Consider the following 15,928-nt stretch of genomic DNA (forward strand, 5'->3'; position numbering starts at 1 on the left):
GGGACATGTCACTGATGTGTTTGGAGTCACGGTTTTCTGTTCAATTTTTTTTATATTTATTATTCTATTTAGAACCAGCCTTTCTCTTTGGTACTCGTGGCGTGTGGTTCAGAAGAAATGCAATCATCGTTATCATAACTTTTTTCAAAAAGCCTAGGATAGCTCTTCCATAACTTAGGTTTTTGCTTCTCGATCTCCGACGCCAATTGCGCCTCACTGGGGAGAATCTGAGAGCCCCAGGCGCCTTCCACCAGTTGCTTCATGTTCGCTGGAGAGAGCTCTCTATCATCTCTCTCCCTAGCCCTGGGTCTCATGGGCAATTGAGCCACCGCGAGACGATATATCACTGTACTTCGCACTATTTGGGGATCAACGTAGACGCCCTTGTCTCTCAGCACAGCCAGCAAGCGAACACCACAAGCCAAGTCAAAGTCTGCGATGCCCACTGGCTTGACATTTACGAGAGAAGGTGGGATAGGCCGTTGCGCCAAGTTCTGATCAAAGCCCCATCGAATGATGGAGCGCTGTAGACTGACATCGAAAATCTTCTGTATGGGGTGCTGTCTGTTCGTGAATGGCAGATCTGCTGGTATGCGGAGTTCGTGGTTGGGATCGTTTCGATTCTTCGAACGTTTGTGATGTTTCTGCTTTGGATTTGTCTCGTTATGGCATGGGCCTATTTCGGCTCTCCAGAACTCCTCCTTAAAATGGCTCCTTTTCTTCTTCCCATCGGCGAAGGAATAGTATTCAGACCAGGTCTCTGACTCACTGTCCAACTCTTCGGCTTTTATATTAGGGTTGGGTGGCTGGTCCTGCCGATGCACGGGTATCAACCCCCCTGGCTCAGGCCTATAGAGTTCACATATCCCATAACTTAGGCCTTCTAGATCATTGAAGCGTCCCAGGCGTCCGAGGTTATAGAGCAATATCTGCCAGTATCGAACAGGAACGGCAACCCCATGTCGTGCCACTCTCAACGAGAGGTGAATAGCTCGGTCAAGCAGCTGTGGTCTGTTGAGCTTTGGATGGTAACCTATATCTTCGAAGATATGGTTTAGGAGTGCTTTCGAGTTCTCCCGCTCCATGCTTACATCCAAGCTTTCCATCTTATCGACAACATTTCTGACTTTCGCAAAACGCTTCATGGACAGGGCCATACTCAGGTGCTTATTGAGATCCTTGTATATGATGCTGTCCTTACTTGGCCCTGGAGTAGCTGTCACGCCTTCAACCTCTTGGAGTAATCGCTCCAATCCCCAATCTTGTCGTTGAGCGGAAGATGCAAGTAGCATTGACCGCGTCTCCGGATTCCCAAACTCTTCTGGGTGTATATCGCAGTGTAGAAGGGTTCTGAGCAAGTCGTCCTCACCTCGTTCCGCGAAGGAGATGATTGCATCGCAATAGGCTCCAGATCTTATTCCGATCCCTAACTTTCGGAGCTGTGTCAGCCGATCAGCAACTCCGCGAGCGTCATCTTCTCTCAGCGCAATGGATTGCAGCGAATGATAGCTAATTGTGCGGAGGCCAATCTTATGCATCAGGTTGATCGCAAACTCTGGAGAAGTCCAAGAGCTGGCCAACCATCGTGCTGTAAACCTGTCGCTGAAAAAACTACTGTTTGTTTCCAACTGGGTATCCTTTTGTACATCGGTACGAACGCCATCACCAATGCTGGTGTCTCCATTGAGTACCGCCAGCTCTTCCTTCGTGAGCTGGATTGCGGGAAAATAGCGAGAAAAGAAATCCAAGAAAGGAATGGACTTGGGTGAATTGGGATGGTCATTGAAAAGATTGAACCTTTTTCTCCAGACACGCGCGGCATGTGACTGGCCACTTTCAAAGAGAGCCGGCACAACATAGTCGTACAACTCACGGTATGGACTGAAAACGTATATCTTGGTCAAAGTACTCTGGAGCTTGGGAGTGAAGTCGATGGCACAACTTGCCAGCAGAGCACCGAAGCTATCCAACTCAGGACGGAACAAGGGCATGAGTTTGAAATGCCAGGCCAATGCATTCTCATAATCAGCGTGAGCTAAATAGAAATGAATCACTTTCAGGTATAGTTCAGGCCAATTGAAGTCGTGAGTTTCTAGCAGTTGTCCTGCGACCTTGAAAAGCTCTTCCATCCGGTCAGAGTTTGCCAACGCTGCCTCCAAGATGTTATCACGCAGAAAAAAAGCTCCAGTTTTGGTTAAGAGATAAGATTGATCTCTGTCCCGGAGCTCCAGAAGCGTCTCCCATGTTCCTTGGTCTCCGCGATCCTGACGGCTCGATAAAATGTGACACTCCCAAAAGTATATGGCTTCCAAATCAGACTTCTGGCCCGAGGGGGTATCTTTTTTGCTTCCACGCAGGCGAATGCCCAGCGGGAAGGGTAATTCGGATTTTGGCGGCCACTGTGCAGTCTCTTGTTGAAGATTATGCTGTCTCGGCCCACCCCCAGCTTCTTGGCCAGAAATCAGCCTAGCATCCTTTTCGTGTATTCTCGTAGGTTCTAGTGCCAATTCTGCATTATATAGAGATCTGTGTCGTGTGAGTGTCCTGATGTATCGAGTATATGTGGATTGGCGGAGTCGAAACTGTATAGGGATTCGATGCATGACTGGGTAAATTCACCAGCATTAGCTGGTCTCGTAACATCGCCTCGGTCGTAGTCGAGAAGATATTAGTAAAATCATCGAGACTGTCTTATGGCCGAAACTTTGAGATCTTCCAAAATGTCCTTCATCATAACTCCGAATCTTTTGGGGTTTGCGCATCATAACCTCAGAGCACTTTACAGGGGGCGCACTCCATGACACGTGCCCACCCACCAACGGAAACGTCAAGAGCTCTGCTGAGTCATACTCTTACCCGGCTCCCAATCAAGTTATGGCCTCATTTCTTTACCCGAACTTCGACATCCTCCGTTCACCAACTCAACCACCCCACACGAAACCAACCTTCGAAGCTTCCCAGAACTCTCATTAATCGACTTCAAAATGCCGTACGTACAATTGAGTCTCGGCCGATTCTCGCGATAGCCTTGGCCACTTTCCCCGACATCAATGGCTCATCGCGAGCTCCGGACACTGCAAGATATAACATCATACGAGAACCCGTCACTGACGCCCATCCAGTCTTGTCAACGCCAAGAACCCCGTTCCCCAGTACCAGCGATTCTACCAGAACGCTTACAAGAACCACACCCGTCTTTGGAAGATTGTACGACCAAATTGATTGTTTACCCTGCCTTTACTATCCAGCTGACCGATATGACAGGGCCCTCGCAGCCGTATCCTCATGACTCCCTACCTCATTCTTCTCTGGGGTACCCTCGGCGGTAAGTAAATCGAAGGTTTCGGTCGGATGGAGGTCAATTTGAACTTGCATGCTGACAGGTACAGCCTCCTTCTATGGTGCCGGTCGCAAGGTCCTTGGCTACAACTCTTACTTCGGAAACTAAGCAGTGGGAATCGCATGGTGGGGGATACAACTTGCTTACGACGGAAGGTCAACGTGATTAGTAGATTGAGTCAATAGACGGAGATGAGCCCAATGTGAGATCGTTACAGTCGTTAATGTGCATTTTGGAGACCGATACCTGTTGTCAAATCGCGTCCTCTATTCACACGTCATTGCCATTAAACCCGGACTCCCGAAACTTTAGAATACATGAAGAACTCAAGAAAGTTGCATGCCTCAAAAAGCAGCGTCTAGCGCGCACTGCAGCAGACCTGCGACTCTCCATCCACGGACGGTTGAGTAAAAATCCAATCAGGCTTGCTCTAATAGCCTGTGGCGCCAGGTGCCTTTTCGTCCTTTCGTAGGCTGACTAGCAACTCTCGGAATCGCTCCTTGCCAGATCCAGAGGCACCTCCCTTGGCACCCTTGCCGCTGACATCCACCAACTTGGCAATTCGATCCCAGCTGGTGCCACCAGAGACGGTGTCCTCTCGGCTTGCCAAGAACTCTTCGGCTTCCTTTCGTGTCTGCGCGATGCCCTTCTCCTTCTTGTTGTTGTAGTTCTCGTAGAAGTCATCGATGTTCTGCTGTGCCTCCTTGATGGTCTCTTCTCGCTGCGCAGCGAATTGTTCGGCGCGCTTGGCAATCTGGTTGTCACGGCGCTCTCGCCACTCCTTGACGACTTCGGGCTCTTGCTCTTCCTCGGCGAAAGCCTGATACCCGGAGTTGTAGCTCACAGAAGGTCCTCCTGTAATAGCGGTCCCACCGGAGACACCAGTACCCTATTTGTTGATGTCAGCTCCTCAGTTCAAAGTGTCTAGCCAAACAACTCACAACCTCAGGGTTAGTCAGGTCAGGGAACTGAGATTCGAAAGTGGACTGCTCGTTATTACCAGCGCCGCCGAGAAGGTCATCATCGTTACTAGCAAAGGCAGCAGCGTCATCGTTGGTCGCGAACTGGTCTGCATCATCTCCCAGAAGGGCCTTCTCGCGGGCGAGGAAATCGTCGGTTGAGGGCTCAGCAGTAGGGTCCTTGATATCGGTTTGCGCTAGAGATACATCAGTGTCGGATCCGCGCATTTCTTGTGTTGATGCACTTACCCCCGGAATCGAAGTCCTCGAGTGAAGGGAAACGGTCGGCCATTTTGGAAGCGCGGATAACTAAAGATCAATATTGGGTGTGTTAATATCGTAAGGTGCGTAAATTCTATGGGATGAAGTTTGTGGAAATATGAAAAGCTTTCGTTCGGATGCGAGGATTATCAGTATACGCTGTTGCTATGTATGGTCCTCCTATTCAGTTACTGCCAAGTAGTAGGCTATCCTAGCTGATGAGGTGGATTCTGCCGGGCGGTGAGAAACATACAACAGCATGAGCTTGATGGAGTGGGTCTAGTTCATGCACTAAGGCCATGCAAATATGCACTTAGAAGCTATTTCCACTTTATCGGATGTCTCTTTTGGTCGACCTAGCTCTTGGTCTATAAACTCTCCTTGTTTTACCAAAGAAAACATTTCAGTCCATCGCACATTCGAGTTACGTATCATTCTCGTTTTCGCAGCTTTATCTACAGGCGAACTGGATCGTAACAGGATTCGAGTTTGTGTTATTTGTGCGGAAACAAGTTAGCAGAGACTACGAACATTATTCCTGCAAGTAGCTGTAGTAGACGTCGTTTCCACAGTGATACTACGGTAACAGCTACAAACCAGCTTCTAAATAATCGTCGGGACATCTGGTCCATAATCCTGCGCTTGCATTGGCTGTTGAAATTTGCTTCTTCTTGTTTGTTCCTCTCCACGAAAGCACCGTCGCTACCAAGATGGCTTACAACGATGACTCTGTGTTGGCGCGACTCTCGTCGCTCAATGAAAGCCATGATAGCATCGCCACAGCTGCACAATGGATCATGTTCCATCGGTACGGTCTCTCCTCCATGCATCTCAAGAGATATGGCTGACGATTTCAGGCGCCATGCTGAGAGGACTGTACAGCTGTGGATGCAGCGCCTCAAAGACTCTTCCAGCACAAAACGATTAAGTTTGGTTTATCTCGCCAACGGTATGTTTGTTTGTCAGCTGTGATGAGCTTTACTGATCAGAGATTCAGAGGTGGCCCAACAGTCTAAAATCCGACACAAGGACGACTTTATTATCGCCTTCGCACCGGTGATTGCTGAGGCTGTTTCCGTCGCTTACAAGGGAGCACCAGCAGAGCTGCAGGCGAAATTGAAACGTGTTATAGACGTTTGGAGAGATCGCTCGATCTTTGAAGCACCAATCCAATCCGCAATCGATGCCCGCATTGGAGGTGAGTACCTGAACTGGTCCAAAAGGCTGATGACTGACCATTCATTCAGATCTCGACAAGGCCCGGGGTATGTCCAAGCCCGGATTTGGCGGTTCTCCATTCGGTAGTACTAGCACTACTACTTCTATTCCATCGGAATTTGCACCTCTGGTCACTGCTCACCAGAAAGTCAACAAATTGAGCACTCCTCTCAAGGCCACGATCGCATCAGCAGACCAAGAGTATGAGAAGCAAACTGACCCATCTACACCTGTTCCCTCTGCTCCAGTTTATGCAGCTCGGTTGAATGGGCTCCTCAAAACGTTGGCCAACGCCGAGAGTGCAGTTGCCGAGTGTGTCAAAGCAAGAGAAGGCCTTGTTTCCGGTCTAGAATCACTTCTCAACGCTAACCGTGCTGCATTGGAGAACGAGAGGTCTGCTGCGGCTCAACTGACATCCCGAAAGACTGAAATCGAAGACAAGAAGCACCAAGTCGAGGTTGGCATCATGAGAGCACTGGGCCCGGCGGACAGCAATGGTTCTCCAGGACAAGGGGACTCTTCAGTTACGCCCCCAGAGCCAGACAGACCAGAGATTGAGGCATTGACTCCACCGGCATTTGAACCATTCGAAGCACCCACCCCTGAGGCATTGACACCAGAGGGAGAGCCTGTTGCAGCTCCTTCTATGTCTCCGGTCCCTGTCCCTGCTGCTGCTGCTGCTGCTGCTACTACTTCTGAAGATAAAGAAGAAGAAGAAGCACCCTCGTATCAGTCATTGTCAATCTCGGCCAATGGGTCGAATAAGCGCCGCCGTGTCGACACTGAAGAATTTCCTGATCTAGGTGTCGATGATGGCATCGATGCAGACGTTGCTGAAATGTTGAAGGGACAGCCTCAATCATAACCGGATCATATGCTGTCAACAAGTTGGGGGTGATTTGGCTTGTCAGTTTGGGGTTTGCTAATATGCTATGTTTGTGCAAACAGTTCAGGTTGGACTAATAGGTTGCTGGGAACAATCGGTACATTAATACTAGTCTAGTGTTTCATTAAGTATAGTGAATTATTTCTTCTTGTTGAGTAGGTAGGGAGATAGTGTGGGAAGAGGTACCAATACTGGTCGCAGTCTCATGGTAACAGAAGCGTCAAATCTGCTAACCACTATGCAACAAATGTTTGTTGGCCATATAAGAATTGCTACAACTGAGCCTAGATAACTGAGGTACTTCTCTTTCGGTCTGGGTGATTATCAGGTTGAATTCGTCATGGCGCTCATGTTGGATCCGAGAGCATTCGGTCCAGTTCGGATCAATTGAAGCCGTGGTCGCGTAGATCCGAGAACACACACACACACCATCATCTTAACGCAAGGGTCCCACCCAAATTTTTTGTGAGCAACGGATCCATTGACTCGCCTGGGCTGGACTGGACTGGGCTGGGCTGGGCTGTCGCAACTCGGAAGCTGAGAAATGCCGCTACGACAATGACGGCATCACAACCTCGACAACTTTGATTCTTTTCGTGAATGCCAACGTCTCTGTCAGCTTCTCCACTACTGCTCCCTCACGGTTCGAGCCCTCCCGCTGCTTTTCCTTCCAGCGATAACAGTGCCGCTCCTGAATATGCTACGCTGAGTGGGCGCCCGTCTGATCAATTCCTACTACCCTACCGTCATAATGGTCTCGGGAGTAGCACGCCGTGTGCTGCTCCCACGCCTCGCCGAGCCCTCGCAAGTGTCTCTGGCTACGTCGCGATATCAACTAGGAGCTTCTTTCTATAAGTCCGGAGCTCTACCTCTTCAGTCGAGACTTTTCCACGCTTCTAGCACCCGTCAAGCCGCTCTACCTCCGTTCTCAATCGCTACATTCCGGTCATCGGCAAATAACTCTCTACCTCGTAATCAGCTTTCCCTCGCGCACAGTCGGCCCTCCCAGTTTGGTCCCGTTTCGCACGCCTTGCGACAGTTCTCGACGGCACCTCGTCTATCGCAGGAAATACAGACCAAGGTCGAAGAAGGCGCCAAGAAACCTGTCGAACTTGAAGCCAATCGAGCTATTGCCCAAGATGAGCACAAACAAGAGTTTACCAAGAGTGAAAAGGCTGCTCGGGCGGCGCAGGTCAACCTGGCTGCTAAACTCTCCAAGGAGGGAAAGCAAGCTGGTAAAGCTGGTACGGATGAAATCGTGCGACTGATCAAGATTGCTCGCCCTGAAATCCGCTGGCTCGGGATCGCTTTTGTCTTTCTGGTAATATCTTCTAGTGTCACCATGTTGATTCCCTTTTCTGTTGGCCGAATTTTGGATCTTGCTACCAAAGGTGAATCTGAGGATGTCCGTCTTTTTGGCTTGACCATGAACCAGTTCTTCTTTGGTTTGGGGACTGTCTTGACTATTGGAGCTATGGCCAACTTTGGTCGAGTCGTCCTTCTCCGAATTGTCGGCGAGCGCGTGGTCGCAAGACTTCGATCTCAACTTTATCGGCGTACTTATGTCCAGGATGCTGAATTTTTCGATGCAAACCGAGTGGGAGATCTCATTTCACGGCTCAGTTCCGATACAGTTATTGTTGGCAAGTCTGTGACACAGAATCTCAGTGATGGTCTTCGCGCCCTCTTCAGTGGAGGTGCGGGTTTTGCTATCATGGTCTGGACAAGCCCCAAATTGACTGGTCTTTTGCTGCTTATGTTCCCTCCCATCGCAGTTGGAGCCTTCATCTACGGCCGCGCTATTCGAAATGTCAGCAGGTCGATCCAAAAGAACTTGGGTACTCTTACCAAGATCGCTGAGGAACGACTCGGTAACGTTAAGACCAGTCAAGCGTTTGTCGGTGAAGTGCAGGAAATCGGTCGTTACAATAATCAAATCCGGAAGATCTTTGCTCTTGGCAAGAAGGAGTCACTTATTGCTGCCACCTTCTTTGCTTCGACCGGTTGGGCTGGTAACATGACCATTCTCGCGATGCTCATCGTTGGAGGTGGCTTCGTACGCAGCGGGGCCATGTCGCTTGGAGATCTCACCTCATTCATGATGTACACAGCTTTCGCAGGTTCAAGCTTGTTTGGTTTGTCAGGTTTCTACTCAGAGCTCATGAAAGGAGTTGGTGCCGCGAGCCGACTTTTCGAGCTCCAGGACCGCAAACCAGGAATTCCACAAACAGTCGGTGTTCGAGTCAAATCAGCACAGGGCCCCATCAAGTTCACTGATGTCAGCTTCGCTTATCCTACTCGACCTGCTGTCAGAATCTTTAACGGACTGGACTTCGAAATTCCTTCAGGCAGCAATGTCTGTGTTGTTGGCCCATCAGGAGGTGGCAAATCAACAGTAGCATCTTTACTATTACGATTCTACAATCCGACGTCGGGAACTATCACCATCAATGGCCAGGATATTTCTGGAATGAACGTCAAGTCTCTACGAAGGAGGATCGGTATGGTTTCTCAAGAACCTGTTCTCTTCTCTGGAACTATCGCCGAGAACATTGCCTATGGAAAGCCTCAGGCCAGCCGTTTCGATATCATTTCTGCTGCTCGAAGAGCCAACTGTAACTTCATCAGCGATCTGCCTGACGGGTTAGAAACCCAGGTTGGTGCTCGAGGCTCCCAGCTCTCTGGAGGCCAAAAGCAGCGAATCGCCATCGCACGAGCTCTTCTTAAAGATCCTGATATCCTGATTCTCGACGAGGCTACATCAGCGCTAGATGCGGAGTCTGAAACTCTTGTCAATGAGGCTTTGGCTGGCCTCCTACGTGGCCGTAACACCACTATCTCTATCGCCCACCGCCTCTCTACTATCAAAAGATCTGACCAAATCATTGTTCTCAACAGCGAGGGTAAAGTGGCCGAGATCGGTAGCTACAAGCAGCTGGCCTCTGACAAGGACAGCGCATTTAGCAAGCTCATGGAGTGGCAGATGAGTGGCGGTGAGGTTTCCAAGGATGGTGGCTCGACTGCCTCCCGGGCACATATAACGGAGGCCGAGGAGCTCGAGGATGATCTAGAAAGGGACGATGAAGAAGATAGTCTTGAGCACGAGGAAGAGAACAGGGACTCGAAGGATGAGGAGAAGCGTCCTTGAATCCAGTCAGATGGCATAGAGCAGGCAAGCTTCCCCAGAAGATGTAATACGGTCCGGGGGCACAGTTAAGGCGAAAGATTAGACGAATCATGTACATTATATATCCCGATATCTATGTCAGAGTCTCTATGACAGGCAATTGCCCTATCAGCAGCTACAGAGAGAACTCCACTCGACATGCATCTTATTTTCATTGGCGTCGGTCCGGTCTGGTTATTTAATCCCCAAAATGGAAAATACGGGTGGTAGGGGGTATGTACAGCCGTGTATAGAAAAGAATTTCGTTTTTATCAATCTTGTGACACACAAGAATAAGAGGTCTCGTCTCTACCCTATTAAGTACCCAGGTATCAATTATTCCGCTCGCTTCTTTCTGGCCAAAGTTCACATCTACTATAGTCCTTAATCAAAACGAAACCCTATTTGGAGTCGTATGGACTGATAAGAGGCTTCATAGAACTGTTGTGGATCAAATCACCAAACCGAAGCGGCGTTACAAAAAGACAGATAACGAAATACAGGCAATTTCCACAATCGAGCAACTAAAGAAGTAAAACGAAGCCAGAATGTCCTTGTCGCGCCAACCAAGCCTCGTTGAGGTTAGGGAATAGAAACCAATGAGACCGACCAACTCCAGGTTAAGCTCTCGGTAACGGGCTTGTCACATGTGACCCAGACTGGCTCAAAGCATGACCATCTCAATAAGGTCCTGACTGATCTCTTAGTTAAATTTTGTTAATACAAAAGATAATACCTTGACATCTGAATCGAAACCTACAACGACCAAGTTCTTTGTCGCTTACTAATATTCTGTCCTTGGGAATCCTTAAGCATCCATCTTCCTTAAGCGCAATGTCGACCGAGACCGAGGGAACTTTCGAGGTGGCAGATGCCAGCCTCCATACCAAGACCTGGACTGTGAGTATCGGTGGTGATCAGCCTTAATAAGTAAGCAGAGGCTGATGCGTCAACAGCCCGAAGGTCCCATCAAAGCAAATCTGGTGCATGTCCATGGCTTCAGCGATCATGTCAATTGGTACAATGACGTATATCGAATCGTAGCTTCGCATGGCATACAAGTATTTGGCTTCGATCAAAGAGGTTGGGGCCGAAGTGTGAAACAGCCCTCCGACAAGGGAAATACAGGCCCAACATCACGCGTCATTGCAGATATCGCCGCTTTCATTGAGAGCAAATTGCCTTCGGATGTCCCGGTCTTTGTTCTGGGCCACTCTATGGGCGGAGGCGAGGTCATCACACTTGCCGCTGACCCTCAATATGCCAAACTCGTGAGCCAAGTTCGCGGCTGGTTGCTCGAGGCACCGTTCATCGGATTCGCCCCTGAGGAAGTCCCAAGTTCGTTCAAGGTCTTTGCAGGGCGACTAGCTGGTAAAATCCTTCCCAAGTTTCAGCTCAAACACGTACTCGATGTTGCCAACCTGACGCGAAGGCCAGAGGTGGCCAAGGGTTTCAAAGAAGATCCCCTGTGCCACGATACAGGCACACTGGAAGGGTTGGCCTCGCTCCTGGATCGCACAGGCGCTCTTCAGTCAGGTTCCGTCAAGCTGGGTAAAGAGGTCAGGTCGCTTTGGCTTGGCCATGGCGACCACGATAAAGCGTGCAGCTACCAGGCGGCCATAGATTTCGCACAGAAACAAGATATCGAGGACAAGACCGTCAAGACGTACGTGGGGGGTTATCATGCGCTACATGTCGACCTGTGCCAGGAGGAATATGCCAAAGATATCACTGACTGGATCTTGGAAAGGAGCAGCCAAGACCAGAAACCGATCGAGGCCAAGCTATAGAGGAGGATCTGTGGATGCACGGGTATCACTGGTTTCAAGCTCTGTTGGTTTCGAGATGGCCAGTATCGCTCGATATTGCGTAACTGTTTTCGGCTTTTTAACGATAGCGAGACTATGTTAGTCCTATTATATGGATGCTTTGCTCTATGGCTCGCTGTATGTATATCACCCACCGACCACTTATCTCTCGACAGGGCAAATGCAGCTGTACTGTAGCTCGCAACCCAAAGCCAATAGATTGACTTGATTGATCAATAATTTCAGCTTCTCCATGGCATGCGTCGGGGGGTCCAGGCGGACGGACCCATGTTCCGCATCCCAGCTCCGTAGACGCCCGAGAAACAGACGCTCTTAGAGGTTAAAAGCCACGGAACCCCGAAACCAGCTCCAGCCGTTCCCTAGACGTTTCGGGGCCGTGTCTGAACTATAATTCAACGTCTCCCGCACTTGATTTCAAACGTCTGTCTTTCAAGCGCCTTGTGTGAAACTATCGCCAGGGCTCGGAACCTCGCACAATGACCCGGAAAGGATGCTCCGTTGGGCCATTACGGCTCGCGCGGGGAACTCGACTCACTCACACTACCTTAACTAACTTCAGCTGGTCCAGGGCGCCCACTGACCATTGTGCTCTATTGCTGCAGCCAACAGACTCATGTGCTGTAGAGAGCCCGGTAGAATGGATGCACCTCCCGTCCCTTGAGGTACCTACCTATCAGCATCCTTGAAATGGCAATCCAACAACAGACGAGATGTACAATGAAAGACGTTTCCTCAATGTTCCTACCTGAGGTACTCTTTTCCATTGGAGTGAGTCCACGTGGGAAAGATGACTGGTTCAACAGTTAGGTTGACTTCCATTCCGTGGCAACTTATCTAGGTATCCTTTCGCTGTGCTTCTATTACATATCGATACTGATATCATCAACTCGAATTATTTATTGATGCAAGACTGGACGATTGACTTGACCAGGCTTGATCTTCCCGGCGATCACTCTATCTCATGTGTAACTAGCACTAAGTTACTCCGTAACTTGACTGACTCTTTACTATTGAGTTGACTCTGGAAATCACCGCCGCCTGAGGTTTCTTTCTTGCTCTCCCGTCTGCATTGATTGCTTACCCATCAGAACAGCTAGGTAGCCTGCATTATCACCAGCATCGCTATTGCTTATTCAATTCTCTGACACAACCCCATCAAGAGACTGGTCGCCCGAGCTGTCGCCTTCTATCCCTGTTCTTTATCAGTCGTGCATCATGACACTTGATATCAGCAACCACGCCGTCCATCATCCACAAGCAATTCACCTACAACCACTTGAACGTGCCCGCAGCAGTTCACGGCAATCAACCACCCGCAATGGCTCGAGTACAGCTTTCGAGCCTGCGATGGCTGACGAGAATGAGACTATCGCTAGGAACGTATCTCATATGACTGATGTCGAGAGTCAACTCACCGCGACTGGTCGCCTACAAGCCAGCTGCCTCGATCGTGATCCATATGGCCTCTCCCGCGGATACAAGACCGAGTCTGATCTGGAACAGATCAAGGCCAACACTTCACGGAAGCGCGATAGCCTCCCTGGCCGTAAATCTGTTCCCAGCAACATGGGCCCCAAGGCAAAGGCCCGCAAGCTGCAGGGCTTCTACAAAAACCAAAATGCCGCCATTGATCGCATGCTCAAGTCTGTTGAGGAACATCGTGACGAAGCCCGCGACCAGCATGGCGAAGACCAGCTCAAGTTTCGCATTGCTGTCTGGGGCTCTTTTGCGGCCAACGTTGTCTTGTCAGGAGTTCAGCTCTACGCTGCCATCTCTTCAGGATCTCTTTCTCTCTTCACCACCATGGCCGACTCCATATTCGACCCTCTTAGTAACCTCACCCTCATTTTGTCGGCTCGAGCCATTCGCCATGTCGATTCTCGGCGTTTTCCTGCCGGTAAAGCTCGTCTCGAGACTGTCGGCAACATTGTCTTCTGCTTTCTCATGATCGCTGTCTCACTCATTATCATTGCTTTTGCTTGCCAAGAACTATCTAGGGAGGTCCAAGAGAAGGAATTCAAAATTGCTGCCGTTATATCTGTCTGCTGTGCTTTCGCCACCAAGTTCGGGCTCTTTCTCTACTGCTGGGCACTCAAGGACAAGTATAGCCAGATCAACATCCTTTGGCAAGACCACCGCAACGATCTTTTTATCAATGGCTTTGGTATCTTGACTTCATGTGGTGGCGCGAAATTGAAATGGTGGATTGACCCTATGGGCGCTATCATTCTGTCTGTCCTCATCTCATCCATTTGGCTGCACACCGCCTTTGGAGAATTTCTGCTCATCGTCGGAGTTACTGCATCTGTCGAAACGCAGCAGCTCATCACGTATGTGTGCGTTACACATGACGACGCAGTTGTTGGCATCGATACCGTGCGCGTGTATCACTCGGGTCCTCGCCTGATCGCCGAAGTGGACATTGTCATGGACCCGACACAAACACTTCAAGAAAGCCATGATATAGCAGAGGCGCTGCAGATCAAGCTGGAGGATCTGCCAGACATTGAGCGAGCATATGTCCACATTGATTACGAGACGACACACAAACCAGAACATACATTTAAGAAGAATATGTAGGTCTAGCTACGGCATGTGTTTCCAAGGGAGTTCTGGGCCACGAAAGGCATCCTGAGCGGCTGGGAAGGCGTTTGGAGAGTTTATTTAGTGAGACAACTGAGTTAGATGCCGTACTCGGGTACACGATCAAAGAACCAGCGACATTTGTTCTTGGGAGGCTGAAGGCGTGATGACGAGACTCAACGGACAGCAGGGAGCGATGGTGCAAATCCTATCTTAGTTGGTTTTTGGGGTAGAAGAAAAAGCATCATAATGCAACAATGGCTCACGTGGACCATGCAGGCGAGAGCGTGTGATGCATATAAATCAAGCTGATAGCACGATTAAACTAGGTCGAGGCGAGCTAATGCAGATGCCGGCATTTCAGAAGCGCTAAGATCCGGGGAATACATACATACACAAGGGGACCTTTTTTTCTCTAGTAATTTCCATGTCAAACTTGAGATAGGCATGAAGTGAAGTGAGACAAACTGGCATGAACGGTTTCTACTCGTCTCGCGTGCCTTTGTCCCGATCTTGCAGATTGTCTCGGTGCGCCATGTCCGAGTGGCACACTGACTGATCTGCAAGACAAGCCACAAGAATCTACGTCACTTATACAACTTTTTATTTTAGAGACTGGCATCTGCCACGGGTTGGGGAGATTTGAATGTCTTTATAAGAGCTCAAGGGACGGGAAAGGGGTCCTGCGGCACGGACAAAGCGGGATTTTTCGTGCAGATAAACAATTCTTATGCTGAGCCTTTTAATATCTCAAGGGGACCAGCCTGGAATGGTTGAGATTGCCTGGATGCACGTATCTCAACGGTGCGTCGCATACTCGCAGCAGCTTACAAGGGGCAACATATCCAGTTCGGGCTGTATGCAGAAGCCCGTTCCGAGTTCATCCCTGAAATTTTGATGATACGAGAATTGAAGACGTTGAAAAGTTGTAAGAAAACCTTGAGGTGTTATGCTTTGTGGATATCATCAAAAGGGACCTGGCCAAGAACTGATGAGGTCGAACCTAAGCTACCTGAGAGCCAGGTAGGTAGGCAAGGTATGGAACCTAGACTACTCCGTAAGCTCACAGCAATCCATTGGATCCAATTCCATCATCGTGCAGCCGTTGAAATTAGTGGCGATTCACTAGAGCCGCCACCAGCGGAAACCCGCCCCGATATACGGAGATGCAATGCCCTGAGCGCAGGGCAGGGAACACCAAAACGGTCCCAGGTTCTGTGTAATCGGAGGCTGTGAAACCTCAATTTCTTCTGTACGAGCGTGGGGGGCATCATTCTAACAGCAATTGGGTTGGTTTTATCTGGTGTTGCCCTTGAATGGCAGAAAACAGAGTGAGTGTAGTGTCTGGCCTCGGCGCTTCTAGAACTGCAAAGTTCCTCAGGGTCACTGTGGCTTGAAGTAGAGTTTAGTACCTGAAGGGTCAGACCCCGAGGACTCGCTGAGGTTTTTGTTTTCCAGTTACTTGTTGTCGATGATCTGAGGTACATCGTCCATGGTAAATGACCGGCCATCTCGGGTCAAGCAAGCTACAGAGTAAGGTCAAGAATCTCACTAACTTTGCAGGGAGCTGTTTGACGTCGGTTCATCCGTGCCCTGCCCATTGATAGTGATAGTGCCTCACAGGTGATGTTTAGGTAGGTAGTTCAAGAGTTAGGCGACCTGACCGACCCACAGGAGCTAGAGTCT

At 49.6% G+C, this 15,928-nt stretch overlaps 7 protein-coding genes across 7 annotated transcripts; 5 read left to right on the top strand and 2 right to left on the bottom strand.

Annotated features, from left to right (window-relative positions):
• Positions 1-68: 68 nt before the first annotated feature.
• Positions 69-2,603, bottom strand: FTJAE_11717 (pentatricopeptide repeat domain protein; the record flags this gene model as incomplete). Its single annotated transcript, XM_037344689.1, has 1 exon — positions 69-2,603. The coding sequence occupies one exon, from the start codon at positions 2,601-2,603 to the stop codon at positions 69-71; it is 2,535 nt and encodes an 844-aa protein (XP_037201250.1).
• Positions 2,604-2,984: 381 nt separating this feature from the next.
• Positions 2,985-3,448, top strand: FTJAE_11718 (uncharacterized protein; the record flags this gene model as incomplete). Its single annotated transcript, XM_037344690.1, has 4 exons — positions 2,985-2,989; positions 3,123-3,207; positions 3,265-3,325; positions 3,390-3,448. 4 exons carry the CDS (start codon positions 2,985-2,987, stop codon positions 3,446-3,448), a joined length of 210 nt encoding a protein of 69 aa, XP_037201251.1.
• Positions 3,449-3,770: 322 nt separating this feature from the next.
• FTJAE_11719 (clathrin light chain) lies at positions 3,771-4,591 on the bottom strand (the record flags this gene model as incomplete). Its single annotated transcript, XM_037344691.1, has 3 exons — positions 3,771-4,229; positions 4,282-4,496; positions 4,549-4,591. The coding sequence occupies 3 exons, from the start codon at positions 4,589-4,591 to the stop codon at positions 3,771-3,773; spliced, it is 717 nt and encodes a 238-aa protein (XP_037201252.1).
• A 679-nt stretch (positions 4,592-5,270) lies between these two features.
• Positions 5,271-6,643, top strand: FTJAE_11720 (regulator of Ty1 transposition; the record flags this gene model as incomplete). The annotated part of the gene is made up of 4 exons (XM_037344693.1): positions 5,271-5,368; positions 5,418-5,509; positions 5,558-5,758; positions 5,808-6,643. 4 exons carry the CDS (start codon positions 5,271-5,273, stop codon positions 6,641-6,643), a joined length of 1,227 nt encoding a protein of 408 aa, XP_037201253.1.
• A 772-nt stretch (positions 6,644-7,415) lies between these two features.
• Positions 7,416-9,812, top strand: FTJAE_11721 (ABC transporter ATP-binding protein; the record flags this gene model as incomplete). Its single annotated transcript, XM_037344694.1, has 1 exon — positions 7,416-9,812. One exon carries the CDS (start codon positions 7,416-7,418, stop codon positions 9,810-9,812), a length of 2,397 nt encoding a protein of 798 aa, XP_037201254.1.
• An 852-nt stretch (positions 9,813-10,664) lies between these two features.
• FTJAE_11722 (YJu3 serine protease) lies at positions 10,665-11,620 on the top strand (the record flags this gene model as incomplete). The annotated part of the gene is made up of 2 exons (XM_037344695.1): positions 10,665-10,730; positions 10,787-11,620. The coding sequence occupies 2 exons, from the start codon at positions 10,665-10,667 to the stop codon at positions 11,618-11,620; spliced, it is 900 nt and encodes a 299-aa protein (XP_037201255.1).
• A 1,254-nt stretch (positions 11,621-12,874) lies between these two features.
• FTJAE_11723 (cation diffusion facilitator 10) lies at positions 12,875-14,239 on the top strand (the record flags this gene model as incomplete). Its single annotated transcript, XM_037344696.1, has 1 exon — positions 12,875-14,239. One exon carries the CDS (start codon positions 12,875-12,877, stop codon positions 14,237-14,239), a length of 1,365 nt encoding a protein of 454 aa, XP_037201256.1.
• Between the last annotated feature and the right edge of the window lie 1,689 nt (positions 14,240-15,928).

This window comes from Fusarium tjaetaba (genome assembly GCF_013396195.1).
Source record: "Fusarium tjaetaba strain NRRL 66243 chromosome Unknown NRRL66243_c0000299, whole genome shotgun sequence".
Classification (NCBI taxonomy): Eukaryota; Fungi; Ascomycota; class Sordariomycetes; order Hypocreales; family Nectriaceae; genus Fusarium; species Fusarium tjaetaba.